This window comes from Pogona vitticeps, chromosome 4 (assembly GCF_051106095.1).
Source record: "Pogona vitticeps strain Pit_001003342236 chromosome 4, PviZW2.1, whole genome shotgun sequence".
Lineage (NCBI taxonomy): Eukaryota > Metazoa > Chordata > Lepidosauria > Squamata > Agamidae > Pogona > Pogona vitticeps.
In genome coordinates, this window is record NC_135786.1 from 230,020,026 (window position 1) to 230,047,915 (window position 27,890).

General features: G+C 40.8%; 1 protein-coding gene across 1 annotated transcript; it reads right to left on the reverse strand.

Annotated features, from left to right (window-relative positions):
• Positions 1 to 1,026: 1,026 nt before the first annotated feature.
• On the reverse strand, positions 1,027 to 26,877 carry HHLA1 (HHLA1 neighbor of OC90). Its single transcript, XM_078393093.1, has 17 exons — positions 26,874 to 26,877; positions 25,842 to 25,901; positions 24,975 to 25,055; positions 24,780 to 24,863; positions 23,857 to 23,940; positions 22,745 to 22,828; positions 22,146 to 22,202; positions 21,212 to 21,298; positions 20,673 to 20,765; positions 19,902 to 20,150; positions 18,169 to 18,411; positions 15,022 to 15,099; positions 14,842 to 14,913; positions 12,913 to 12,981; positions 5,703 to 5,853; positions 4,631 to 4,713; positions 1,027 to 1,864 (listed from the first exon to the last, which is right to left on the reverse strand). Exons 1-17 carry the CDS (start codon positions 26,875 to 26,877, stop codon positions 1,821 to 1,823), a joined length of 1,623 nt encoding a protein of 540 aa, XP_078249219.1. The 3' UTR covers positions 1,027 to 1,820.
• Positions 26,878 to 27,890: the final 1,013 nt, after the last annotated feature.

Sequence of the window (27,890 nt, forward strand, 5' to 3'; positions counted from 1 at the left end):
AGATGGCTGGACAGTGTCTGCGAAGCAACCAACATGAACCTGACACAACTCCGGGAGGCAGTAGAAGACAGGAGGGCCTGGCGTGCTCTGGTCCATGGGGTCACGAAGAGTCGGACACGACTAAACGACTAAACACACGCCCAGATCTTGCACTCCCGCATAAGCCTAACCAGGGGACTATGAGCCACTTCCTTACAATGACTTGAGCTATAGCTGCTATAGCCAAAAACAAAGTCCATTCATTATGGGAAGAAGATGGGCAGGCTTTATTTAGGACAAAGCAACAAGGCAAAGCTTTCTAGGCTGTTTGCTCTCCCAGACCTCCAGGGGATGCTTATAATAAAAACAAAAGGAGGTTATCTAATCAGCATTGCTTCCCTGCAAGAGAGCTGTCCTGTTAGAGGAGTCTTCGGCTTGAGTTGTCATGTGGTCGCAAGACCACTTAGGCGGGGATATAAATCTCAATTTCAATCTCAACCTCTCTCTCTCTCTCTCTCTGACAGGCTCACTAACAATTTTTAAGAATTATTTTTACATTATTATTATTATTATTATTGGTCAGCCAGCCTGTTCAAGAAAAATTTTGTAAATTCATGGTTCATGGACTTCCATGAACCAAGATGAACTGCCATTTTGGAAGTCTGTGCTCATCTCTACTCTATACCTTGTTCGATTTCAACTCCCGGCATTCTTCACCTTCTGTTATGTTGGCTAAGGCTGTGGGGGTTGCATTCCAGTGACATTTGGAGGGACTCGCTTTATCAAGTCCATTTGGCCTGACAAAGGCAGTCCTGAAGCACATGGACCAATACTCTTATGCATTGTCCAAGCAGTTACCTAAGCAGCACATATAACCCAGGATAAACTCTATATTCAATATTATTTTCTTGAACCAAAATATTCAGTAACACCCAATTCAGCAACTCATGTCCATCCTGGATATGGGGAGTTGTGATCCAATGACAGTTGTTTCCAAACTTTGGTTGAGGAGAAACTTCTTTTACATGACAAAGAAATTCCAAGACATTATTGTGTTATAAATTCTTGCATTTATTTTTTACCTTTTAAGATTCAAACCTCATATGATAGTTTCAAACCCATCTAACAATCCACAACTTGAATGCATTAATAATACAGTGGTGCCTCGCTAAACAGTTACCCCGCATGACAGTTTTTTTGCTAGACATTGACTGTTTGCGATCGCTATAGTGATTCCCAAAACAGTGATTTCTATGGGGGAATTTCGCTGGACAATGTTTGGTTCCTGCTTCGCAAACCGATTTTCGCTAGACAACAATTTTGACAGCTCCCTCTGCGCTCGCAAAACAGGTGTTTTACGGACCTAAGCTTCGCAAGACAGCGATTTAAACAGCTGATTGGCTGTTTGCAAAGCGGCTTTCCTATGGCCGATCTTCGCTAGATAATGATGATTCTTCCCCATTGGAACACATTAAACAGGTTTCAATGCATTCTAATGGGGAAATGCTTTTCGCTAGACAATGATTTCGCTAAACAGCGATTTCAGTGGAACTGATTATCATCGTCTAGCGAGGCACAACTGTACTAACAAACATCCTTCGTAAAAGACAACACCCAGGAACAATATTGAAATCATTTCATCACATGTCCTCGCCTATTAATTATCACACTTTAATCATCAGAGGAGAAGGAGAATATTCTACCATACAGGGAAAAAATCCACCCTCCTTCCATGTTCTTCTAAATAGTGCAAACCATCAGCAACTTCTCACTTTGGACAATGGGAGAAAATCTACAAAATGGTGCAAGCTTTCTTGTTAGCCATGACTCCTCTTGAAGATTTAAATAGACTTGCAAATGCTTGCAAGGCATTTCTGCTTTAAAGCTGTGGAAAAAAATATTATTATTATTATTCAAAAACTCCAGGCACAGTCAAAATTATAAAAACATTGACAGGTATTGTATAACAGATACCAGTTTCAACCAAAAACCTAAGCATCTGTTTAATATCGACACAGTATGTATGCGGTTCCTAATATGCCATTTTTTTTGTAGCAGTGAAGGTGTGATTTCAGAAGTCTGCAACTGCTTATAGTACTGGGTGAAATTTCTTGCTATTATTCCCAAAGCCCCAATGACTACAGGGACCACTGAAGTGTGCTTCTTCCAGAGGCGAGATGTTTCTATTCCCAGGTCTTTGTACTTTTTTAGTTTTTCCAATTCTTTATTTTCAACTCTGGCATCCCCTGGAATTGCAATGTCAATGATCCAGAAATTTTTTCATTCTATTACTACTATGTCTGGTGTGTTATGTTCAAGGTGTCTATCCATTTGAATCCGGAAATCCAACATCTTGACTTCCTCATTTTTTGACACCTTCTCTGGCTGATGTTCCCATGGGTTTTTGGAGGCTGGCAAGTTATATTTTTTGATTAATGACCAGTGCACTAACTTTGCCACTCTATCCTGTCTCATTTTGTAATCTGTTTGTGAGATCTTTGGACATTTGCAGATGAAGTGTGACACAAATTTATCTTTTTCTTGGCAGAGTCAACATTTGCTGTCAGCACTAACTCCTTGGATCTTACCTTTCATTACAATTGTTTGGAATGCTTGTTCTTGTGCAGCAAAAATAAAGCCTTTGGTTTCTTTCTTAAGGGTCCTCAGCTGTAGCCATGCCCATGTTGAATTATGATCATGCTCTCCATCAATATTTCTCAGGTGTTGTCCATGTAGTGGTTTATTTTTTCAGCTGTTTAATTTATTTTCAAATTGTTCTTATATTGATCCTTTGTTTCTGTTGTTTTCAAAATATTTTCCATTTTCCCTGCCTTAAGTAATTTTTCTCTGTTTGTACTGATAAAATCATTTGGGTTCTTTTTTCTTCCTTTATTACCTCCTGTATTTGCATTAATCCATGGACTCCATTTTTTGTGGTAAATACAATCTGTCCACATTGCTTTTTGAATGTAGTGTGTGACGCATGTTCATTAGTTTCTGTGTTTTTCAATCCAATTCTTCCAGTTCATTTTGAGTCCAATCTATTGTTCCAGCTGGGTATCTAATTACTGGAATGACCCATGTGTTGGCTTTGATTGTATTTCCCCCATTTAATTTTCATTTTAAGATTTTTCACAGTCTTTTGATATCTTCTCTTTCTGTCAGTTCTTTAACTTTTGTGTGCATTATGTTGTCTTCTTGTAGTATTCTAAGGTATTTATAGTTTCATCACTTGAGAGTGATTTTATATTATTGCAATTTTTTAACTCTACTCCATCTAGTTTTTGAATCTTGTCACCGTGTATAGAGCTGCACATTTGTCAATTCCAAATTTCATTTGGATATCTTCACTAGATATTTACACTGTGTTTAGCAGTGATTCTACCTCTGTGGAACTTTTTGCATATAGTGTTAGGTCATCCATGTACAACAGATAATTGATTTTTCCAACTTGTTGTGAAATATGGTACCCCAATCCAGTTTTATTTAAAATTATTGATATGGAGATTAATGAGATGCTAAACAGCAATGGTGACACATAATCCCCCTGAAATGCTCCTCTTTTGATGTTAACTTCCCCAGTTTCTTCTCCATGGGCCATTAAGATGGTTTTCAATTTTTCCATGTTTTTCTTGAGGAACCTCTGAATGTTTTTTACTAATCCCAAACATTTTAGGCAGGTGTTAATCCAGCTGTGTGGCAATGAGTTAAATACCTTTTCATAGTCTATCCAGGACATGTTAAGGTTTGTTTTTTTGTCTTTTTGCATTCTTCAGTATCATTTTTTCAATAAGCAGCTGACCTTTCATGCCTCTTGAATTTTTAAAATTCCCTTTCTGTTCAGTTGAGTATAGGGAGTTTTCAGTTAGTGTTTATATATTGATCTTGAAAGTCCTCGTGTGAGGAGCTTGAACATTGTTGGAAGTCATGTAAATTGGTTGATAATTTCTGGGTTCCTTGCCCTTTTGATGATCTTATATTATCAGAAATATGTGGCCTGTTGTCATCGAGTTGTAGAATTTTGAAGTAAGTGGCTACATTGCACTGCTATACATTGATGGAGACTTCTTAGATGCTTTAACCAAAATCTGTGCAGCTCATATGGATCAGGTGCACTCCAATTTTTCACAGCCTTTACTTGCCTCTTAATCATTTAGTTATTATTACAATATCATCCATTTGTTTTCCTTGAGTTTATTTACAAATGTATTTAATCCATGAGGATTTTTTGTTATGTCCGGTTGGGCTTTCTCACATTTCTTTCCAAAATTTTAGAGCATCATCTTTACATGGGCCTAATTTCTTTTGCTCTGCATCATCATCATCATCATCATCATCATCATCATCATCATCATCATCATCATCATCATCATCATCATCATCATCATCATCATCATCATCATCCTTATTATTATTAAAAAACAACAGGCACAGTCAAAATTATAAAAAACATTGACAATAATGAGCTTCTGGTATATATGTGCACTTTGTTTCTAGAAGAAATGGTAGTTTTTTGCAAAGGCATTTTACACAAATTACAGAGAACATGATAAGAAAAAACAATTTTCCTTGCCTCCCTCCTGCCCAAAGACACAGACTCTTACAGGGCTTGAAAATTCTTGCTGAAATAACATGCAGAACATCTACTTACTCTTGGAATAGGCTGTTCTTTTGACTTTTTCACAGACGTATGCTGCATTTCTCAAGAACCAGGAATAGTTTTCAATACAGTACCTAAAACATTACACCAGGATTAAAAATCATTGAAGTTTCTTTTTTAAAAAAATATTTCATGTATTTATTTACTTACTTACTTACTTTACTTGTGTTCTTGGGCACAATTAAAAGTGCTGCTTCTAACCTACAAAGCCCTAAGTGGCTAGGGTTGAAGGTGTCTAAAATACCATGTTATGAGCCTGCCTAGCTGTTAAGATAATGAGGATAGGTCTTTGTCTCCATCCCATTGCCCTTACAGGTGCATTTGGACATGGGAGAGGACCTTCTCTGTGGCTCTTTGGAACTTCCTCCCACAGGAGGCCAGGCTGGCCCCATCTTTGCTGTCCTTCCACAAGCCGCCTGAGTGGGATTTTTTAAAATGGATTGTCGTGCCTTACTGCTTTGATTGTGTTTTTAGCATTGCTTGTGTTCACCATTACTTAGGGTGGAATTTGTTTGATACTTTTTAGCATTTGTTTTTTTTTTTTAGCTTTCAATATGGTCTTTTAATGATGTAAGTCGCCCTTGTATACTCATATTGAAAGCTAAAAACATTGTCTTTCAATTTTGTAAACTGCCTTTGGTCCTTTTTAAGGAGGAAGGCCAGGTAAAAATATTTTAAATAAAATAAATAAGTGTTGCTCTCTTTTTTCATATAAGTACAGTGGGGTCTTGACTTGAGAACTTAATCCATATTGGAAGGCGGTTCTCAAGTCAAAAAGTCTGTAAGTCAAGTCTCCATTGACCTACAGTGCATTGAAAACCGATTAATCCCATAACAGGCCGTTTTTGTTCCATTTTGGTTTTTTTCTGGTCTGTAAGTCAAATCTCAGTCTGCAAGTCAAACCTAAATTTTGCGGCCAGAGAAGTCTGTAACTCAAAAAGTCTGTAAGTCAAGCCATCTGTAAGTCAAGGGTCCACTGTACCAGAAAAATATTCTTAACAGTCCTCCCCCATATTTAGATTCCTGCATTAAAAACAGGTGGAAGACTGGTTCTACCTTTTACCTCATCGCTTCTTGCCTGGAATAAATTCTGTCCCTTGCACAAAGGCACTGCTGATAAAATTTGCATAGCTCCATAACACAAGGATTTATCTTTTGAACTGTGGCAGATGGTGTCGTGAAGGACGCCCCTTTCTTGATGGGCTGGGGACATCCTATGGGGAAAAAAAAAAGATATCATCTCCAAATAGTCCCATATGTTTGACACATAGAATGCCTGGAATGAGGCTCTTGTAAGACACTTCTAAAGGATTCTTTGGGAGGGGGACAATCCTTCCATAAAGGAATATTCCGGAAATCCTTCATCGTTGGTAGAGGAAAAGTGTTGTTTCTTTCACCTTTGTTCCAACAGAAACTTGCAAATAGTAAATAGGCTGTGAGAGAACACCATTATGGATGTCCTTGGGCTGACTCGTACCAACTGCAGACATGTGATTTCTTCAGAAACTCTATAGTTTGTGAAGAAGAAGAAGAAAATGGTTGCTTTTGGAGGAAGTTGGACATGACATTTTCAACCAGTGGCCTTGTTCTAAAGGAGGCACCTGTGTTGTTTGCCCCGTCCAGTCCAAAACTCACCTGTCTTCTCCCGGTTCACGCTCTTTGTGGGAAGGGCAAGAGTACAGCACGTGTGAAGCAAAGCCGGGTTACGGGGTTTGCTGGTTGGCTGTCTCTCCATTGGACAAAGCAAGACATTCAGAATATCAGAAGAATGTGATTCAGAAATTTGATTCTATGGCTAATTGTGTTGACAAATGAAAATGTGGTGCAAGTGGAGGCAGCTAATGGTAACTGATGACCAGCTCCAGCTCTTAAGAATATGAGGTGTATTCAAGGGCTGCCTGCTTTGACGAGTCCACTTGTGATTGAGATGTTAATCAGAACCCTAAAGGACCCTTGAGCACTACAGTAACAGGGCTAATTAAATTATTAACTGTACCGCTAATATTCAAACAGATCTTTGAAGTAAGACGTTACAAGTAACATCCTGTTATGTGCTGTCAAGTCTCTTTCGATTCAAACTTTGCAGGGTTTACGAGATACACCAGATGTTTATGGAGTAGTGTCCCATTACCAAGCCCTAGCGAGTTTTCATAGCCAAGCAGAAACTTGAACCCAGGTCTTCACGCTACCCACTATATGACACAGGCATTCTGTATGTAACCTGGTGATAACGATGCTATACTTGGAAAGTAACTCAGTGGGTGGGAATAATGATCTATTTTTGGTGTAAAGGTTATTCTTTAGTGACACTATGAGATCAGTTTTAACTAGCTTTGGGGACATCTTGAACACAACTTTTCAATTTCCCCCCTTTTTTCTAGTCAGTCCTAAGGCTGGCACCCAAAAAAAAAAAAATTCCACACAAAAGTAATGAGGAATATAGTAAGTAATCCCATATCTGAGAAATTGCTGTTGACTGTGCAGCTTGCCCATGGCCACACAGGCTGGCACCACTTCTAGCAGGCACCGTCGGGAATTGAACTCCCAACCTCTGGCTCCACAGCCAGATACTTAACTCACCAAGCTATCCAGCCAGTTGTCCCATCACTAGTGTCGCAGGAAGATTTAACTGCACCCCCTTGGGCTTTTTATGAGAGACAGCCGTCTTTGCCTCAGGCAGCAAAATGAATTGAGCCAGCCCTGCAAAGACTATTAACACGAAGGAAAAAAACAGTCCAACCGGCTGCACTTGCTTGTCATGTCAAAGGCCTTCTTTTCTCTAAGACCAGCCTTCCTGCTTCAGGAGCGATGCATTTGAAATCAAGACTCCAAGGCACATTTCTAAAAGCGCTCTTTCAATATCTCTCTGGGCAGGGTTACGGGATTCCATTTCCCTGCCTGCCCACCGGCGTGCTGCATTCTTTATGGCTTTGGTTATGTTATACGATAGGAGAGGTGAGGGAGGTTGCACTTACAGTAATGAAACACTGTTGACATATACCTGAGTTGTCAGAGGGGGGCTGTGGATTTAATATAAAATGGCATTCACTAATGGCAGGGAAATAAAACTGCTGTCTCTCCGCAGAGATGGACACAAAACGACTTTAAGAGCTAGCAGGTGAAGTAGAATCCTGCTCTCCAAAGTCATTCAGGCCTAAAATCATCCAAACCCTCTCCAAAATGATCTTCACTGTTACCCTCGGGCAGACAAACCAACCTACCTCACAAGGTTACTGCAAAGATCAAGCGGAGAAGAGAGCAAGCTTCTTCCAGGAAAGAAGAGACAGAAATGTGGAAATAATAACATTAAAAAAAAAAAACACAACCCTAAACTGTTCGTTGTCTCAAAATTTGTATCAGGACCACCATATATCAGGTAAAAGGTAAAGGTTCCCCTTGACAACTGTCCAGTCGTGTCCAACTCTAGGGGGCGGTGCTCATCCCCATCTCCAAGCCGTAGAGCCAGCATTTGTCCATAGGTTTCCGTGGTCACATGGCCAGCGTGACTAGACACGGAACACTGTTACCTTCCCACTGTATGGTACCTACCGGTATTTATCTACTCGCATTTTACATGCTTTCAAACTGCTAGGTTGACAAGAGCTGAGAGAAGTGACAGGAGCGCACTCCATCGTGTGGATTTGAACTGCTGGTCTTTCGACCTTGCAGCCCAGAGGCTTTTGCGGTTTAGCCCGCAGCGCCACCACGTCCTCTGCATATATTGCTAGAAGGTAGATCAAAATAAAATGCATACCATCCAGTTACTAATCCTCTTGAAGGGAACATGGAGCTTGCCTCTTACAACAGTTCCACTGGCTGTCAATCTGTTTCTGGGCACAATGCAAAGTGCTGGTTTTAATTGATAAAGCCCTAAATGGCTTGGGTCCAAGTTATCTCAAATACCGTGTCTCACTCTATGACCCTGCTCGGGGGTTAAGATTGTCATGGGAGGCCCTTCTTTCAGTCCCACCACCTTCACAGGTGTGTTTGGTGGAGCCACAGGTGAGATCTTTCTCTGTTGCTTCTCCCAAACTCTGAAACTCTCTCCCCCATGGGAAGTTCTAGGCTGGCCCCATCTTTGCTGTCCTTCCACAAGCAAAGACCTTTCTCTTCAGGTGGGCTTTCCCTGAGCGACTCTCTGCCTGAGTGGGGTTTTTAAATGGACTGTTGTACCTTACTGCTTTGAATGTGTTTTGGTGTTGCTTATGTCTTTTGTATTATATTCATTTGATCCTTTTTTAAGTATACTCACTGTTGTTAGCTTTTATATTTTTTTAATGATGTAAGCTACCTTGAGTCCTTTCAAGGAGAAAGATGGGGTTAAAATACTTTAAATAATAAAAACAAAAATGAACAGATAGCCAGCTCCCCAGATTTATCCTGCTGCTGTGATTGCAAATTAAAACTTTTAACTGCAAGAACTATTTAACACAGGTTTCTTAAGCCTAAATCTAACGGCTGATCTCAATGAGAGCAGACACACCGAGTCACCTCCTAAATGGAAAATTACCATGTATGCAAATTCTGTTGATTCCTTGGCTCTGTTAAAGTTTAAGCTATAGCCCAAAATTCATTGGATTGTTATTCTTTTATACCCATGACAGAATGCCAAACAGAACATGGTGGCCAATGGGTCTTTTTGTCTCTTACCAAGCCTACTGCCTTAACAGAAGGCAGATATTTCTGAAGCAATGACAAAAGATACTGGTTTAATTGATTTTAATGGACATCCGCACAAGAACAATTGCCAAAACAATCGTATTTGGTCCCCTGGCCATTGAAAGTAAGGGACTTTGCAATAGTCAAAGTTAGGGGAGGGGAAAAAATCTTATTTTTGGAACAACCATTCTCAGAATGCTTTGGCCAACATGGCCATTACTAGAGGATTCTAAGAGACATTGTCCAAAAAGCAATTATTTCTAATCCTGGAAATGCTAGCTTCTTGCAAAACAGGGCTTTGTGTAGTTACAGTTTGTGATTTGGATCACTACTTGGGAGTAGTATTTAACCAAAAGGATTATTATTTATTTTCCTTAATTTTTTCAGTAACTTCTCACTTAGCAAAGGGAAGAACCTGCAACCTCCTCACGTGAAGAGCTGCAGGCCTAGTCCCACCTTGTCATTACCACCCACCCTGGAGATCATGGATCTTTTCCCCAAAAACTTTGAAGAGGAAAAAAAATGTTCTCAGACATCAAAAATGATAGTGAATCAATTGTGCCTTCTTTCAAGGGCAATAGCCTACTCAAACTTCCCAGGCAGCCCTTGGCACCTGTTCAGAATGAAGCAATCACAGTGAACAAGACTGACCCTGTCTGAGTGAAAGAAAGTCAAAAACTAATGAAGAAAAAGTTGAGAAAGAAATGGATTACCTGTTGCTATCATTTCCACACACGCAGGCACGTTTTCCTCTGCTAGCTGCAAACACAGCTTTCTTATGCTGGTGAAATTCCGAAAGCTAATGTCCTCCGCGTAGCACTTTGAAGATTTGAACCGGTGGCTTGGTCAAACTCTGTTCAGATGTTTGTCTGAACGCGTGAGGGTTTCCTTCCTTGCTTTTATGCCTGTCTTTATTCCCGTATGCTCAAAGTGGTCCCCATGACTTTTTCCTTTCCCATTTGAGGAGCACAACAACTCTACAAGGTGGGTCATGCTCTGAGAGGGACCGGTCTAAAGACGCCTAGTGAATCTGATAAGTCAAGGAAGACTGACGCCTGGATTTCCAGCAACCCAGTTCAACACTAACTGCTACACTGAGTAGCAGTGACCATGAGTAGAATAGAGTAGGAGTTTCCAACCTTGGCTCTTCAGATATTCTTGGACTAAAACTCCCAGAAGCCTTTGCCGCTAGCAGTTCTGGCCAGGATTTCTGGGAGATCCAGTGCAAGAACATCTAGGGACCCAAGGTTGGGAACCACTGGGGTAGAGGTGCAGGGCTGGACTCAGTGGCCCAGCCCCATCCCATCCCTCAGCCAGCCTAGCATTAGGCATGGTGGGAAAAGTATGCCTCGCCAAGGTCATCCAGTGCGTTTTATGGCTGAGTGGGGATCTGAACCCAGGTTTCATAAATCCGAGTCCAAATCTCCACTCAATACGCCATCTTGACTATGTGAACAGTGAGTAGAGTGTTAAGGGGGGCGGTGGCACTGTTCTTCTGCATGAGGCCATGTTTTCCCAAGCATAACGGAGCTTCATATGTCTTCTGCTACACAAGCTGAAGACCTCTGAAGAAGTGGGACAAACAGATCTGAACTTCCCCCTGAGTCTATTGCTAAGAACAATCAAGAAACCCACACAGAGGTTTCTTTATTATGTAGCTTGCACATTCGCATGCAGTATATGATTATATTGGGGATACTGGCAAGTCCTCTGGTCTGAATCCCAAAACTGTGTTTAAATCCCGAACCCTAAGTCCTGAAAGTGAGTGCTAAGTCTTTGGTCCCAAGTCCCAAGTCTGAGTTCCTGTTAAAAACAAGCTTTTCCCTCCAGAAAAAAAAGAGAGGGGGTGGTGGTTCATGAGACATGAGCCAAGTATGAGTCGGTGGAGAAAAAAAAAATGCCAGAATCGAGTCTGAATCAACTCACAGCTGTTTTAACAGCAAGTCCCATGATTTGTGTCCCCATCCCTGGGTTTCATGCAACAAAATAGAGAAATCTGCCCCAAATGTTCCCATTTTGCACAAAAACCGGCAGATAAAGGTATGTAGTGAATGATCACAATTCAGAGGAGACTACAATACAAGAGAAAGCCACCTTCTGTACGCCATGGGGCATGAACTTAGCAGGTGATATTATTCAAGAAGATCTTAACCTCCAGAGAAGTTCAGTTTTGTTTTTTAATCTTGTGAAGACAAACGCCGTTAAAGACTGGAAAGGTTAAAATACCTTGAATTCAGTCTGGAAAGCAACTCAGAACCAGAGCGAGTCTCTCCGTTTTATGGCCATATGATCTGGTTACCATGCAGCTACCACTTGGCTAGCTCATATAACGCCAGCTGAAGGGGATCTTCTTCAAAAGCAGCCAGATGTAAAGAGCAGCACAACAGTCAAGATAAGATGCAACTATAGCCCAGATGACTGTTTCCAGGCCATTCTTCAGAGATAACGCTTTTCAGAAATATAAATGAACCTACTTATAAATAGTTATAATTTCACAGAAGCCTTTCTGATGCTCAGATCTGGAGTAACAACTACCAATTTTTCCCCTTTTGTGACGGGAAAGAAGATCAGTTCCTGCATACTGGATTAGAGCAAGCCCAAATTCTCCAGCCACATTCTGTGGAGAATGGAAATTAGGTTTCTGCTCTGTCAGAACAACCTTTTATAGTTGAGATGCCCGGAAGCATAAGTATACCTGAAAGCAGGACACATTTGCAGCCTACGGCAAATTTCTTGACACTGATGAATTATTAGCTTCAGGACATAAAGGTTTGGTAATTTTTAAAGGATTTCCAGGAAGTTGTAAGCTGAAGCACGGAACATTTGCAATTCTGGATTTATTTGATGATGTGATAATGTAAGAACTGTAGATAACTGGGTGGTTTAGTTATCTGGCTGCAGAGCCAAAGGTTGGAAGTTCAATCCCTCCATGTGCCTCCTTAAGAGGAGCTGGACATGATGATTCATAGGGTCCCTTCCAGCTTTACAGTTCTAAAATGATGGCAATATGTGGGATGCCCATAGTAAATGGATCTAAAGGCACTTGCCTCCCTCTAAAAAGCCATATTTTTGCACCCACTCACTCTCTCACACACAGAGATGCATAGGGGTGTCAATGAACTGTACAGTGGTGTCTCGCTTGATGAGGATAATCCGTTCCAGCAAAATCTCTGTAGAGCGAAATCCTCGTCAAGCAAAATAAAAAAGCCCATTGAAATGCATTGAAAACCGGTTCAATGCGTTCCAGTGGGCTAAATACCTCAGTGTCCAGCAAAGACTCTCCATAGGGCGGCCATTTTCCATGCCTGTGCAGCGAAAAATTCCTTCCTGAACACAGTGGGGAGCCATTTTGAGCAGCCAGCAGCCATTTTGAAAATCCGACGATCAGCTGTTTTGATCGCTGTAATGCGAGGAATCAGTTGCCGAAGCAGGGAACTGATCCTCGTTAAGCGTTTTTTTGCCAATTAAAACATCACAACTTCATCATGAAGCGGATTCGTCCTCAAGTGGGGTAAGCATTAAGTGGGGCACCACTGTATTCTGTGTTTGCCACTCTCATGCCAATCAGATGGGTACATTTTATAGCAAACATCGTTCAGAACACAGGTACTTACTGGAAGGGCCTTTCAATAAGATGGCAGGCTTTTGTGGTGGTGTAACCAGAGCAGGCAATGGCACTTTTCCTGGCAGTGAAAGGGAGAAAAAGATGTAAAAAAATCTACAGGGCTTGATAAATCCTCCCGCTAAGTATACTGTTCAGCAATGTTCTCAATGGCTGGTATATGTAGTAACAGTAGGGCAGGGAAGCTGTCTCGTGTTTCTGAACACAAGATCATGGACTTATTGTTTTACTGTGGTTTTGTCACTGTAATAAAAATTTACATCCGATAATATTACTGGCCGGTATCCTGTCGCCTAAATAAGGCACAGAGAAGAAAAAACGGTTGCATGACCAGTCATGAGACCAGTCTTACAACAAACTGCAGGATAGCTCTGCGGTTTAGGTCTCTGGCTGTGGAGCCAGAGGTTGGGAGTTTGATTCCCCAGTGGGGCTCCCTGACAGTAGCTGGACTCAATGGCCCATAGAGTCCTTTCCAGCTCTACAGTTCTAAGATGATGAAGAAGATGATGATTAAATGCAAGAACAAGCACATGACAAGCAGTCTGCAGGAGCTGGGTGGAATACTTGTACCATTCCTCGCCTACTCCACATTTAGGCAACAGGATACTACCCCACTGAACTTTTATTTATAATCTTTGCCGTTACCACATCAACAAAAACTTGCACTCAGCTGTGTTGCGATATTTGGTCACAAACAGCATCATTCATTTCATCCATTCCCAGCAGTATTGCTACAATGTTTATGACCTTCAAACATACCAACAATTCTAAATATAATGTCAGATTAAATGTTCTTCTTGGAAATATTCAAATGTCCTTCTCTGGGAAGGGTTGACAGCCCACTAACATTATGCTACATCTCTTTAAGACACTGGACCTTCATCGCAAGTGACAGAAAACCACATCTCCAAAATTGGAAGGGCATTTACAGTCATGATAACCTGTCTTGTTAGAGCAGATTTTAAACACAGGAGACAGGCAAAGCACACTAGAGTCTGGTAGCCTCTGTATGTGAAGATGCAAGGAGAGACTATGTGCCATATATCACATCATCGAAAGATGATCAGAGGTAGAATTTAATAATTTTTTTAAAAAATATATACCTCCTTCCCCTTCCCTCACTTTATAGCCTACAGTATCCGACAGAGTTACAACATGGCACTTCCTCCATCATCAAGAAAACTGATATACAATATTTTACTACACAAAGTAACAATTAGAGTAGTAAGTCACACTAAAATAGGCCCATTGAAACAAAGGGGATTTTGTGAGTCAGCTCCTCCATATGTTCATTGATTCAAATTAGCCTACTGAAATTGGGACTGCAGTGGTGCCTCGCTTACCGATCGCTCCGTTGAGCGACGAAACTGCATACCGATACTGTTTTTGCGATCGCAAAAGCAATCACTTTGCAATGTTTCCTATGGGGAAAAATTGCTTTGCGATGATCGCGCGGAAGCGATCACTGCAAAGCGCCCATTTTTAAACAGCTGATCGGCGGTTCCAAAATGGCCGCTGCAAAAACAAAATGGCCGCCGCTGTTTTGCCTCACTCTAGAGGCACCCAAAATGGCCACCGCTATGGGAGAATTTCACATAAGGTGAATTTTTAAGCCCATAGGAATGTATTAAACGCGTTTTAATATGTTCCTATGGGCTTTTTAAAATCGCTTAGCGATTAAATCACTTAGAGACATTTTTCCTGGAATGGATTAACATCGCTAAGTGAGGCACCACTGTATGCCGAAGTAGGTGACAGTGTAGGCCTATATGAATCAACGGAACGTACCGAGAAGATGACTCGACAGATTCCCCATTCATTCAACGGGGTGACGGTCATGTGATTTACTCCACTAAGCAACAGGATTTGGGCCATTGGCGTGCTGTGTTTCTCCCCTACAACTAACAGGGAATTCACTCACCTGTCTGCATTTGATGAGGTGCTTTGGTTATTTTAGAAGAAGCAGCCGGTGTTGAGAATGTAATAGTTCCAGCTGCAGGATCGGAAATAGAAACATGTCAGTCTCCAGCCGTATTTGACGTTCTTCAAGATTCAGGTACTAAAACCATATAAAATATTACACAGAACAGTTTCAGCTTACTGGAAGGAGGTTGGGGCTTCAACGCATCCTGCTCTTGTTCCGTAGAAGGAGAAGCCAAGGGCAAAGGAATGGCTGTTACTGAAAAAATATTGAATATTAAAATGATCTCTACACTCCTCAAAATATTCCTGCTGATCTGAACTAAATTTAAGGACTTCACAATTTATATTTCTGGGAAAGATTCATTGACTAAATTTTAGGTGGGTTCCTTAAACGTGAGTGTTTTAATGGATTTTTTCCGGTTGTGCAGATCATAAACAAATCATTTTACATTTCAGCTGAACAGGAAATCATGATTTGTGTGCACATGAAATTTGGGTTTTTTAAAACTTATTAGTTTTGGGCTTTTTAAAACTTTTAAAACTAATTCTGTTTTTTTTTTAAAAAACTTATCAGAAGCTTTGGTTTTAAATACTAACATCATGTCACATCTTTGTCTGAAAGGTTATCTTTTAATCCCACCACTTGCCTTCTTTTAAATAATGAGGATCAAAAGAAACAGTCCTGAAAACACCCCTCGAGAGAGCAACTAATAAATTAATTCTTTAAAAAAAAGATAATCCACTCAACTGCTAACTTGTGTTTATACATGTTTGAACATTTTAAAAATACAGATTAAGACCAATAGGTGGCATTTTACTAGAAATGAAAAAAGGCTATTTTGTTTCCAAAGTTAATTAACTTTCCATTTAGGTAGATTATTTTTCCCTTAGAGGTTTTATGTCTGTATCTTACAGAGAGAGGAAATTTAAATTTAACACTCATTTTAGTATAAGCTTTCATGGATTACTTTACAATTCATTTCTTCAGTTACATGATATATAACATTCCAATAAAGTCAGTAAACACGCTACATCTATTAATAGTCTGGTTTTCTCAATAGTGTCGGTATAGAAAGGATTGGCAACTTTTAGTGGCTTGAGCAGGGCTTTTAATCTCTCTCTTTCTCTCTTTCTCTCTCTGTCTCTGTCTCTCTCTCTCTCTCTCTCTCCAAGGAATGTGCCAGGTTGCATGACTTACCAAAAAGGGAAGTCAGGGGAGACGATGAGAAAATGAAAATGGAAGTTCCTAGAAGACTACTACCTGTTTTTTGAAAAATAGATATGATTGGATGTGAAATATTGAGGAGAATCGTGCAGTGAATAAGTGAAAAAGTGAATACTGTCTCTGGAAGATTCTAGAGATACCTGTGCATAGAATCACAGAATCATTGAATTGGAAAGAGCCTATAAGGCCATCACGTCCAACCCCCCCTGCTCCATGCAGGAATCCAAATCGAAGCAGTTGTCCAGTTTTCCCTTGAATGCCTGCAGCTTTGGACTGCTCACCACCTCCCAAGGTCATTTTTTCCCATCGTCCTACTGCTCTAATATTCCGTCTAAATCTGGCTTCCTGTAGCTTGAGTCCATTATTAGGGTTTTTTTAAAAAATTTTATTCCCTCTTCCCCTCTTGGGGAGAAAATCCATATTTTTTTAACATGGAGGAGCTGGGGAGTTCGATGGGCCCCCAGAGCTGCAAAAACATCTCTGGGGGGCCTGCATGCAACCCAAGGTCAAACTTTGACCAGCCTGGGTCTTTCCTCATCCTTTCTCAGACAAAACAACTGAGAAGTCTAACACAATGGTTCTCAAACTTTGGGTCCTCAGATGTTCTTGGATTGCAACTACCAGAAATCCTGGCCAGCACAGTGAGTGGTGAAGGCTTCTGAGAATTGCAGTCCTAGAACATCTGGGGATCCCAGTGTGAGGACCACTTGGGCTATAAATGTAAAGAAAGACAAAGCGGGATCCATTGTTTCAAACATGCTTAACTTCTCAGCAACATACAGACTGTATTATCAGATAACTACTTAAGCTTGCCCGCACATTCAGACTAACCAACCCTTCATGGCCAAGGTTAGTACATAACTGATGTGTTCTGTATCTTGCTCTCCTCTGATCTCATAGAACAAAGGTGGGCAAATTGCAGCCTTTGGCCTGTATATATGGCTGCTAGGGACTCACTGCTCCACAACAGCATCTCCTTGCTTTCCCCAGGATTGCCCATATACTCTAATGCTTTTTTTAAAAAAACAATGCTCTAAAACCCCCTTGACAAAGGTGAACTTTCACCATGTTCCCCTCCAGCTGTTTGAGACTGAGTAAGCCACACACGGATCTTGAGACTGGAGGTGATTTAGAACGGCTCAGGAGCAACCAAAATAATGAAATTGTTTTTCACAAACATTAGAGGGTATTCATAGTAATGAAGAAAAGAAAAGAATAATTGAATGGGGGAATTCTGAAGCAAGTGTTTCTGTGCTATCCCAAACATCTGAAACTTGCTCAACTCTCATACAGAGTAGACATGGTCTAGAGGGGTGGGGTAAAAATCAAATAAATAAATAAATAAAATAAATAATGCCAATAAACCTGATTAAATATTATACTCTATGGACTCAATGGTCTTATAGACCCATCGTGTTAAAATAAATCTGTTAGTCTTAAAGGTCTTCCTTCCTTCCTTCCTTCCTTCCTTCCTTCCTTCCTTCCTTCCTTCCTTCCTTCCTTCCTTCCTTCCTTCCTGTTCAGCTGAAACACACAAAGAAAGCTATCTCTTTGCATTCAACTAGGATCTTACACTGAGGAACCTCCCAAACTCTTACGTCTTATAAAACAATGTCTTAATGAAAATTAAGCTAGTTGGGCACTTCAGTCTGTGCTACCCTCTACCCCCTCTTGCTCCAGTATGGCAAGAAGCACAAATCTGGAAGCAAGAATTTGAAAACACATCTTCTTTCTTGTGGTCAAGCTCAGGCTAACTTCAAACAATGCATCCTAAACTTGGATTGTTATTTCAGACGTCAACGTTATGCTAAACTGTGATGAAGTGAATCCAAAAGCAAACATCACTTTCTCATTACTGCTCTCTGACAATCAGGGCTCAGAGGCTATGTGACCTCTAAGCATACAAATATAGCCAAGCTAAATTATCAAGGGATAGAAAACTATGGGGAAGATACCCATCAGTAAAAATGCTATTAGTTTCAAGTTCTAACTATTCCTTGGATTGAGTACATAGAGGACGTTGGCATTCTGTACATAGGTCATGCTCTTCCCTATCTCTGTAGACATCTTTTTACTGTTTCCCACACTCTCGATGCTCACCGGGCAGTGGCTGGGTTCCAGATGGGATGTCATAGCTTGTCAAAGGGACTTGGGGTGGAGTCCTTTTGGTGGGAGGCAAGTCCAGTTCTCTTGATGGATCTGTCGACAGCCATGAAAAGACACGGGAAGGTGAAACATCAGAGCCTTCCAAACCAGCAGTCTTTTGCCACACCGTGACCTGTGGCAAGGTGGTCTCATGTTCTTTCATTCCAAAGCTCCAAGCTTCTGTGGGCATCTGCAGAGCTGGGGGGAAAAATCAAATTTGGGTAGGCAAAATTAGGCTGGGATCTACCAGTTGATCTCTGGGCTATTCGGAAGGAATTGTCCATTTTGGGTGTGGGAAGGGAAAGAAAGAGAGAGAGGGATAGAAAAAGCAAAACCCACAAAGAGGCATAAAACAGTCTTGGGGCATCTTAAAGATTAGCAAGCTTTCACAGACTGTGTCCCCCTTCTTTAGATGCATCTATGCAAGTGCAAGAGTGAGTCAAGAGTGCATTGTTGCTTCTGCTGGTTTGAGGCAAAATGGCGGTCCTTCCCCTTTATAAAGGAGACAACACACCAACCTAGACGAACAGGCACAGCAGCTTGGATGATGTGGGCTACATGATGAGGCCTTTCTCCAATGTTTCCCATTCCGCATAGGGACAGAATTTGTTGGGATAGTAACAACCTTGCATGCTTTGTAGCACTGGGTATAAGTGGGAAAGAGGTTTCTGGGACCTAAAGGAACTCTCTCCTTTTCCGCTATCCAATTAGCAAAGACTCCCTCCCTTCTCCCTGGCTTGAGGCAAGCTCCCACTTGTTCTTCCTGTCTGTTTGCTTCAAGTTGTTTTTTTTGTCCTCTTCTCCCTTAACCATAATGGAGAGAAGACATCCATCCATCCCTCCGTCCATCCCTCCGTCCATCCATCCCTCCGTCCATCCATCCCTGCATCCCTGCATCCCTGCATCCCTCTATCTATCTATCTATCTATCTATCTATCTATCTATCTATCTATCTATCTATCTATCTATCTATCTATCTATCTATCTATCTATCTATCTATCTATCTATCTATCTATCTATCTATCTATCTATCTATCTATCTATCTATCTATCTATCCATCCATCCATCCATCCATCCATCCATCCATCCATCCATCCATCCATCCATCCATCCATCCATCCATCCATCCATCCATTCATGATGCCACATTGGTCACACAATTCTACACATGTGGGCTTCGCATTGGAAGCGAGTTCATCATGCCCACTTTTTTAAAAAAATTGAACTATCACTTTGAGTTCAAAAGATTGTTTCCACATTTCGCAGTCCCTCTTAAAGCCGCCCTCCTACTTCTTGTGCTAAGTAAACAAAACAAACAAATTATATTTTTGGAAATGTGAAAAGCTTTCTGTTTGTACTTTTTCTTCTCAATGCAGAAAAGCCTTCTTGAAGCTGAATGATAGATCTGGTATCAATTGCATTTACATTCAAGTTGTGCATAGAAGAAACTCATTCAAATTTATGAGGCAATTTCTTCATGATGAACTCAGTTCAATGCCTCTGTTCAAAGCATGAGAAAATTAGACCAGTACCCTTACCAAGAGAGAGAGAGACAGAGAGACAGATAACATTGATGTAGTAGTTTCTCACAGCAAGCAGCAAGTAATATTTAGAGCAATCAGTGACTGATTCCCTTACATTCACATGCTTAAAATATATTTCTGTATATCCCTTTGCAGAACTCACTATGTATTGGCATTGTTTCTGGCGGACTTCCATAGCTTTCCACAGTAGCAGAAGGTGGTTTTTCTGAGGGTCTTTCAGTAGATGAAACATCATATCCTTTTGAGGCATCAGTCTTCACTTCTAAGGGCAGTTGTATTACTGGAACGTCAGCACCTTTCAAACTTGTAGTGCTCAGAAATACAGGATGCAGTGTCAAGAGAATCTCTTTGCCTTTCTCCTTCTCTGGTGCCCACATAGGCATCTTTGTAGCTGGGATGTAGGAAAGGAAAGGAATAATAATAATAATAATAATAATAATAATAATAATAATAATAATAATAATAATAATAATAATAATAATAATAATAATAATAATAATAATAATAATAATAATAATAATAATAATAATAAATTTCCTCTAATGCTAGTGCGGTCTTGGTCAAAGTTTGGGAAAGTTGTGTTTTACACTGCAACACGATGTTGGTTTGGTGAATTCTGGAACTTGGAAAGTAACTTGCCCAACTAGAAATACACCAATACAACAGAACATTTCCAGATTTCTGGACCTGCCCCATTAGCAACATAGTGGTATGCTGGTTCTAAGAACCAGTATTTCAAAATAATTGATTATTATTTTAGTGTGTAAAAAAAAAACCCTCCACATTAGTTTTCTCAATAAATCTAAGAGCAGACTTCATTAAACTGAGCTGATTAATCCATTAAGTAATCTTCACTTGATTGAGGGCTCTGAAAAAATGCTGAGATGTTCAAACACCGAGGATACTTGCGCACTTTTAAATGTCCATGTGTTTTTCGCAGGATGTCCTAAGACCTTCTCAGCATCTTCCCATAATGGCATCAGACCAGGGAGGATCAAGCCTAAATCTTTGAATTAAAAAACACACACACAAATTAGTTCACCAGAGCAAAAGGTGTGGTCATCACCAAATGACAAAGAGAGAGATTGTAAAAATAACAGTGAAGAGAAACGGATGAATGAAGGGACAGTTCACCATTAATATCTCAGCCACACTGAACAGGAGGCAATGACGGGAGCAGAATCTGCGAGCAGAAGTTTTATGACTAACATTTTTCTAGGATCTTTTTATTACAGAAGGAAGTTGGGCCTGGGAAAGGTTATGAGGAACATTAGGGAGCTAATTGTCATCTGAAACAATCATACCAATTAGATGTTCAGCTTATTGAAGAAAATGGATGCCTCAGCAGTGCTAATGAGATCTACTGCCTTCTAAATTTTCAACACTGCTTTTTCATGTTTTTTTTAAATAGAGGTGTGGTCTTCTTCATTAATATCTGCAGTTCATACTCACCCAGGAGGTCTGACACATTACCAGAGAAAGTGTAATTAATAACTGGGGACTTCTCAATGGCTTCCCATAAGTCAGACAGATTTCTGCCTAGGGAGAAAAAGAAACTCAGGTGAGATAGATAAAAAATGTAGTGCCTTTATTAAATGACAGTCATGTGACAAGCATCAAGAGAAGAGTCTAAGCAAGCAATTTGATGCCTGTCTCCCAAATTATGATTTAGTCAGCTAATCCCTCTTTTATAACCCTCTTGAATTGGAAGGAAATTCTAAAAGAAACAGGAGTGGAGAAACCCAGGCCCTTTGCCCAAAACTAGCACTCCCGGGGTCTCCCAGCAGTTGTAGTGTACATAATTCGAACAACTAGATGAGATGTTGGTTGCATTCCTAAGCAGACACTCAGCCTTGCGATTACACATGTCTAGGAATGCAACCAGCATCCTGTTAATGTGCAGTGGTTGTTTCATTGCAGATTATGCCATTGCCTTCATGCTGGTGTTAATTAGTACTTGGGTGCTTGTCAACCTTTCTCCTAATGTGATCACTTTCGATGAGGAAGCATATACATATGTTACCAGAAGTGGCCACTAGTGGGCACCAGAGATCATGCTATGTATAGTTTTTGTGTGAGAAATAAATCATGTCATTAACAAAACTGGCCACTAGATGGAGACAGAGACCATGCTATGTACTGTGTTCACTATTAAAATGGCATTCACTATAATCCACGTTTTTCAGCATCCGTGGGCAGGGGGCTTGGAACCGATCCTTTGCAGATACGGAGGTCCTATTGTAGTTATCATTACTATTGTATGCTGATTGTCCTTCTTTTGTAACTTAATTTTTTTTAAATAAAGAGATTTTTTAAAATACAGAGTTCTGCAGATAACCAAGGCATATACATATTTGGGGAGGGAAAAGGAGAGCCTCTAGCTTACCTGTACGGCCCGACATGACGCAAATATAGATGCAGTCTGTGTCATTACTCTGGCTCACTGAAAGAGAGAGGTGAGTTTCAGTGGCTGAGCTAAGCTACATCCAAACTAGAGATGGGGATGAATATAAAAATGGATTGTTGTTTTTTTTTGACAAAAATAGCCAATTCATTAAATATTTGTCAATATATATTTGTCAAATTTTAAGTCCCGATGAATCGGCTTGACAAATATTTCCCCATTTTATTCATCCTTCATAGTTAAAAAAAAACACATTCTGCCTACCGGCTGCTGATCAGCTAATCGGCAAATTGATAGGCAGCCACCCACCACAGCCAGCCACCCCACAGCCTACACCCCCACCCTCTTCCTCTCCCTACCGTAGCCTCCCTAGGCTTCATAGGGAAGCTGAAGCTGCCATCTTTGCAAAGGGCAGCCAGTTTCCCTTTTTACATGCCATGGCTGCAGAGGCATGATGGACACCACTGGCTATGTTACTTGGGGAATTCTAAGAGTTGTAATTTTCTTTTTAAGTCATTTTTTCCAAACTCAGAATTTAACGGCCATCAAATCGGCCAACCACAAACTACAATCATGCTTACCTGACACAATGGAAGTTGACTTGAAAATTTCAGTAAGGTAGTTGGTGGTGTTTCCAACAATATCCACAAGCAAAGCCGTAAAATCTGGGAAAAGAAAACAAAGCATTTCCCCCCAGAATCTAAGACAATTTCTCACAATACCATCTTTGTGATAGGATGCCAAGCAGCATATCTATGTATTATAATAAACATTTTTTTTTGAAAATTTGGGAATCCCCAAAGACAGAGATACTACTAAGAATGGCCCGTTAGATATTGTTTAAAGAATTGAACCAATGCAGATCTTGTGAATGCCATCAGGGCCTCTGTGTCTGATCATCGGATTAGAGCAGGGTTTTATGTATGCAGACACTCCTTTACATGTGTATAATAAGCATAAAACTGATCATACTGGTAACCTGCCTTTTCTCCAGTGAGCTTCTCATAACTCTCATTCTTTGCTCTGTCTTCCTAACAACCCTGTGAAGTAGCTCAGACAGCCAGACAGACTGGTCTAAGGTCATCCCAGAAGCTTCCTGCCTTAGTGGAGATTTACTGTAACTGTGTACTGTCCAAATCTCAATTTAACTCTGACCCAACACACATCCCATTGACTGCAGGGAGCCCCCATGGATGCAAATGTTCCCTCCAGGGGCCCCCTGGGACTCCTAGCATGGCCACAACCTTTGGGGAAAAATATTCCCCTTGTGCCCTCTTGGGTGTGTGGGGCACAGCATTTATTTATTTATTTGTTTGTTTGTTTGCTCCACTTCTATGCTGCCTTTCAACAATATCACAGCTTTTAAGGGCACAGTATGAAATAATCAAGTGATTTCATTTCTCCTCTCCACAATTTTGACACCAAATTCACACTTGAGTTAAAACACTGAAGAGAGCATAGTGTGCAGACTATTGGATTAAAACATTGGACACTTGGATTCAAATCCCTGCTCGGCCACTGGAAGTTGGCCTTGGTAAACCATTCTGTGAAAATCACATACCTTGAAAACCTTATAAGGAAAGACACGGCTTGTTGGCACGTAACAACGAAAAGGACTGGAAGACTGGGCGTCTTTCAGAACTGCTTGGCAAATCGCCCGGACAATTTTTACCCACCAGGTTCTACCATTTACCTGTCAAGTCATTTGTCCTGTTGTTTAGGCAATAGCAGTGCCTCATAGGGAACTTGGTTGGGTCAACATTCTTCATGTTTGATACTGTAGAGAAAGAAAGTGGAATCAATGAACCACATGAGACAGAGCAAAATCCTAAGTACTGTAGGGATTTGACCATATGGCAGGAATGGCATGCATCTGATCGCATTTAGAAAGGGTCACTTTGCAGAGAATGATTCTTGCATCTGTCAGAGGATTGCTCCAGCCTAGCCCCCAAAAGTGTGACATTCTTCAAGTTGGACCCCAGTTCATCTAGGTCAGGATCTGGCTAGAGGGCTATTCCCTACATGTTGTGTGATAACCGGGAAATAGCTTGCACCAGACCACAAGAGGTCCCCAAACCCAATCTGTTTCCCCGTGCGATTGCAACCTGAAGCATGTGAGCATTGTAAAAGATTTGCAATAGGTAGGAATCCTCTAATGCCAGCAGAAGTGCCTTTTGGCTAGCAGAAATATAAATAGTCACAACAACTCTCTTATGCTGGCTGAAGTCAGAGGTGAGATTAGTTTTATCACAGAAAAGTTGGAAAAGGCCTACATTTAAGGCCATCAAGTCCAACCCCCTGCTCAATGCAGGAAAACAAATTGAAGGATACCAGCCAGGTGGTTGTCTAAGTTTGTCTTGAATGCCTCCAGTGTTGGAGCACCCACCAACTCCCGAGGTAACTGTCGTACTGCTCTAACAGTTAGCAAGTTTTTTTCCTGATATTCAACCAAAATCTTTACATAATTCCCAACCCCCTAAAATTGACAGTTTGGGGAACAGCATAGCTTCAGGTGGCCTACTATCAGCTCAGGTGGCTCTCAACTATCTTCGCTGGTTTGGATGGCATTCAGTAGACTGCAGGGGAGTTCAAAAGAATTGTTAGCAATCTACTTACTGTTGTAGATGACTATGGAAACCTTATGGAAGGCGTAGGAGCTGTATGATGTAATGCTCAGCAAAGAGAAAAAATTACTGGTGCCTGCAAAAGTAATAGGCAAAATGTATTCAATGTACTAAAATAGAAGACCCTTTTGCACACCAGTGCAATAAATATTATTTAAAAATAAACATATGAAAGGGAAGCAGCTACCTTTTAGAGCCGTATTTAACATCCCATTAACCAGCTCTGTCAGGTTAATTGCAGCCAGATCAATTGATTTTGCAGGCAATTCTAGAAAAGATCAAGACATTTGTAATTAGTAATTACTAATAATCGCTTTTGATGTTTTTGAATTGTGGTGCTGGAGGAGACTCTTGAGAGTCCCCTGGACTGCAAAGAGAACAAACCTGTCCATTTTAAAGGAAATCAACACTGAGCGCTCACTAGAAGGACAGATCCTGAAGCTGAGGCTCCATTACTTTGGCCATCTCATGAGAAGAGAAGACTCCTTGGAAAAGCCCCTGATGTTGGGCAAGTATGAAGGCAAGAGGAGAAGGGGATGGCAGAGGACGAGGTGGTTGGACAGGGTCACCGAAGCGACCAACATGACTTTGACCCAACTCTGGGAGGCAGTGGAAGACAGGAGCGCCTGGTGTGCTCTGGTCCATGGGGTCACGAAGAGTCGGACATGACTTAACAACTAAATAACAACAACAAATGTTTGCTAATTATAATTAGCACATATACACTGGCCTTTTGACTTGATTTGTGCTCCAGTGAGAGCCTACAGGTTGGTTCCCAACTTCCCCCAGGCCCTGTTGGTGGTACCCCAACCCAATCTTTGTTGGGATTTGTGACACGTGTTTGTGCTCTTCTGGTTCTTTGTGAGGAAAAAAAACACATTCCTGTGAATGGGGGAACACAAATGGTTCCATCCCTTTCTTATAGTACCCTCAACTATTGTTAAGTCCAATCTCTCTCTTTTGTCATCCTGTAATTTGTAGTTTAGAACTGCTCAATGCAAAGAAAGGGATCTTGTGTTATTCATCACATTTCAGTTCTGAAACAAAGGCTTACCTGCCGTAGCCATCACGGCCACCCGATCTTCTTTCTTGTTTTCTCCTCGTATGCTTGCAGCTGAAAGAAACATTTAGCATCATTCTTCCATGGCACAACCCACAGAAGATTGAAGAGCTACTTTGAAATTAGAATTAGAAAAGGCTCATGGGAGATGGCTTACATGAATAATATACGTTCTCTGTAAAAGTTTAAATCAGAAAACTTTCTTTTTTTATTTTATTCACATCAAAGTTTTAAAAGAGAAGAGAGATATATATAGAGAGAATTTTCCAATTCATTTCCCCCCCCAGAAAACTTATATTATTCTGAAACCTAACTGAGACCTGATTTATCATGTTTAGCTTTTTTAAAAAAAGGTACACCAAGCTGATTATACAGTAGAAATCCCATATCTGCTGGGGATTGATTCCAAGCCCCCTCTGGATACTGTAAACTGTGGATAATAGCAAACACTATATATAAAGCATGTTAAAAGGAAGAAAACAAAAACCCAAAGAAGATAGTTTCACATGCATTACCATGTTTATTACCAGAAACCTTGCTATGTATCTTTCACTAACAAATATTCATAGTACAGTTACTGGTTCCTTCTAGTGGTGAGTTCTGATAGTACACATGAATGTAGTTTTTTCCTGGATTTTTTTTTCCTTTTAATATTTTTAATATTTCCAGACTGTGGATGAATGGATTAGTGGATACTGATCCCATAGATAATGGGGTCATATTGTATGTTCTGTCCTACCAACTGATTTTCTTTTGCTAGTAACCAAAGGCGTGTGTGTGTGTGTGTGTGTGTGTGTGTGTGTGTGTGTGTGTGTGTGTGTGCGCGCGCTGTGCTGTTAAGTCAAAACTGACATATTATAGTATTATATAATGCAATATTATATGACAGGATCCAATATGATATGATGTGATGTGACATTATTTCTAAGCTTTCTCTCAATATAGAGATGCAAAGGAGCACACAAAATGATTAGAAATCGGATACAACTAAACTAATACACATTGCGATATGGAGGGTTAACTTACCCATGCCGGACACAAAGGAGAGGGACAAAACAGCCAGGGATAACGTGACAGCACCATGGAGAGAGGAACATGGCATTTTGGAATTAAGACTCCAAGTTGTGGAAAATGCCTTAGGTGAAAGGAAGTGGGGAAAATGAGACTCATTACTTCTGGAAGGAATAGTTTGAAAGCTTCAGTTCCATTATCTCAATGCCCCCCTGTTTCTTTTCCCCCTCCCTTGTCCCTGATCCAAAATATCCTGCAACACCTACTAGCAGTTTCTCTGCTGTCTGTGCATACTGGAGAGAGGTACCCCTGGCCCAGTCTTGCCAAAGGACTGGGTTTCCTACCCTCTTGTTTCCAAGGAAGGCTTCCCTGCTCCCTGCCCAAAAGTGGTTTCTCCAGTTTTCCCAGAAGCAGCTTCCCTTGGAAAAGTCATGCCACTAGTAAGATTCCATTACAGCACCTGTATACTGTATTGAATTGCCTCTGGTTCCCTCTAGTGGCCTCTCCTGGTAATATGTCTTGGGAAGGTGTATTCATGTGGTTTTTAAAATTTTATTTTATTTTTCAGGCAGTAGATAAGTGAAACTGCGGGTACAGATCCCATGGATATGGCAGTCCTACTTTACTGGGGAGTCACAGCCAGTAGGCAATAAGTAAAGTGAGTCATGAGTAAAAAAAGTTTGGGAACCCTTGCATTATATGACTAGCAGAAGGATTATCATAAGGAGAGTTTGGGCAGGTTGTAGCTTTCAAAGGGACACATGACAGTTTATCCAGAGTTTCAGAAAGAGAGAGGGAGCGAGCGGGGGAGAATCAGAGAATGTATGGCTAAAAATGATATTTGGGGACTCAGTAATGATTGTTAAAAGCTTGGCTGAAAAAGTGGGTCTTCAACTGTTGGTGGAAGGTTAAGAGGGAGGTGGTAAACCTAATCTCCCAAGGTTTTCATAACCTGGGAGCCACCATAGAGAAGGCCCTTTCTTGTGTCTCCATCAAACATTCCTGTGATCACAATGGGAGTAAGAGGAGGGC

What these genes read in the sequence shown, in the direction of transcription:
- HHLA1 (XM_078393093.1), bottom strand. An exon ending in CAGGACAAATGACTTGACAG is followed by an intron (nt 22,829 to 23,856) that starts GTAAATGGTAGA and finishes TTCTTTTCCCAG; the next exon opens with ATTTTACGGCTTTGCTTGTG. An exon ending in AGAAACAATGCCAATACATA is followed by an intron (nt 18,412 to 19,901) that starts GTGAGTTCTGCA and finishes TTTTCCCCCCAG; the next exon opens with CTCTGCAGATGCCCACAGAA.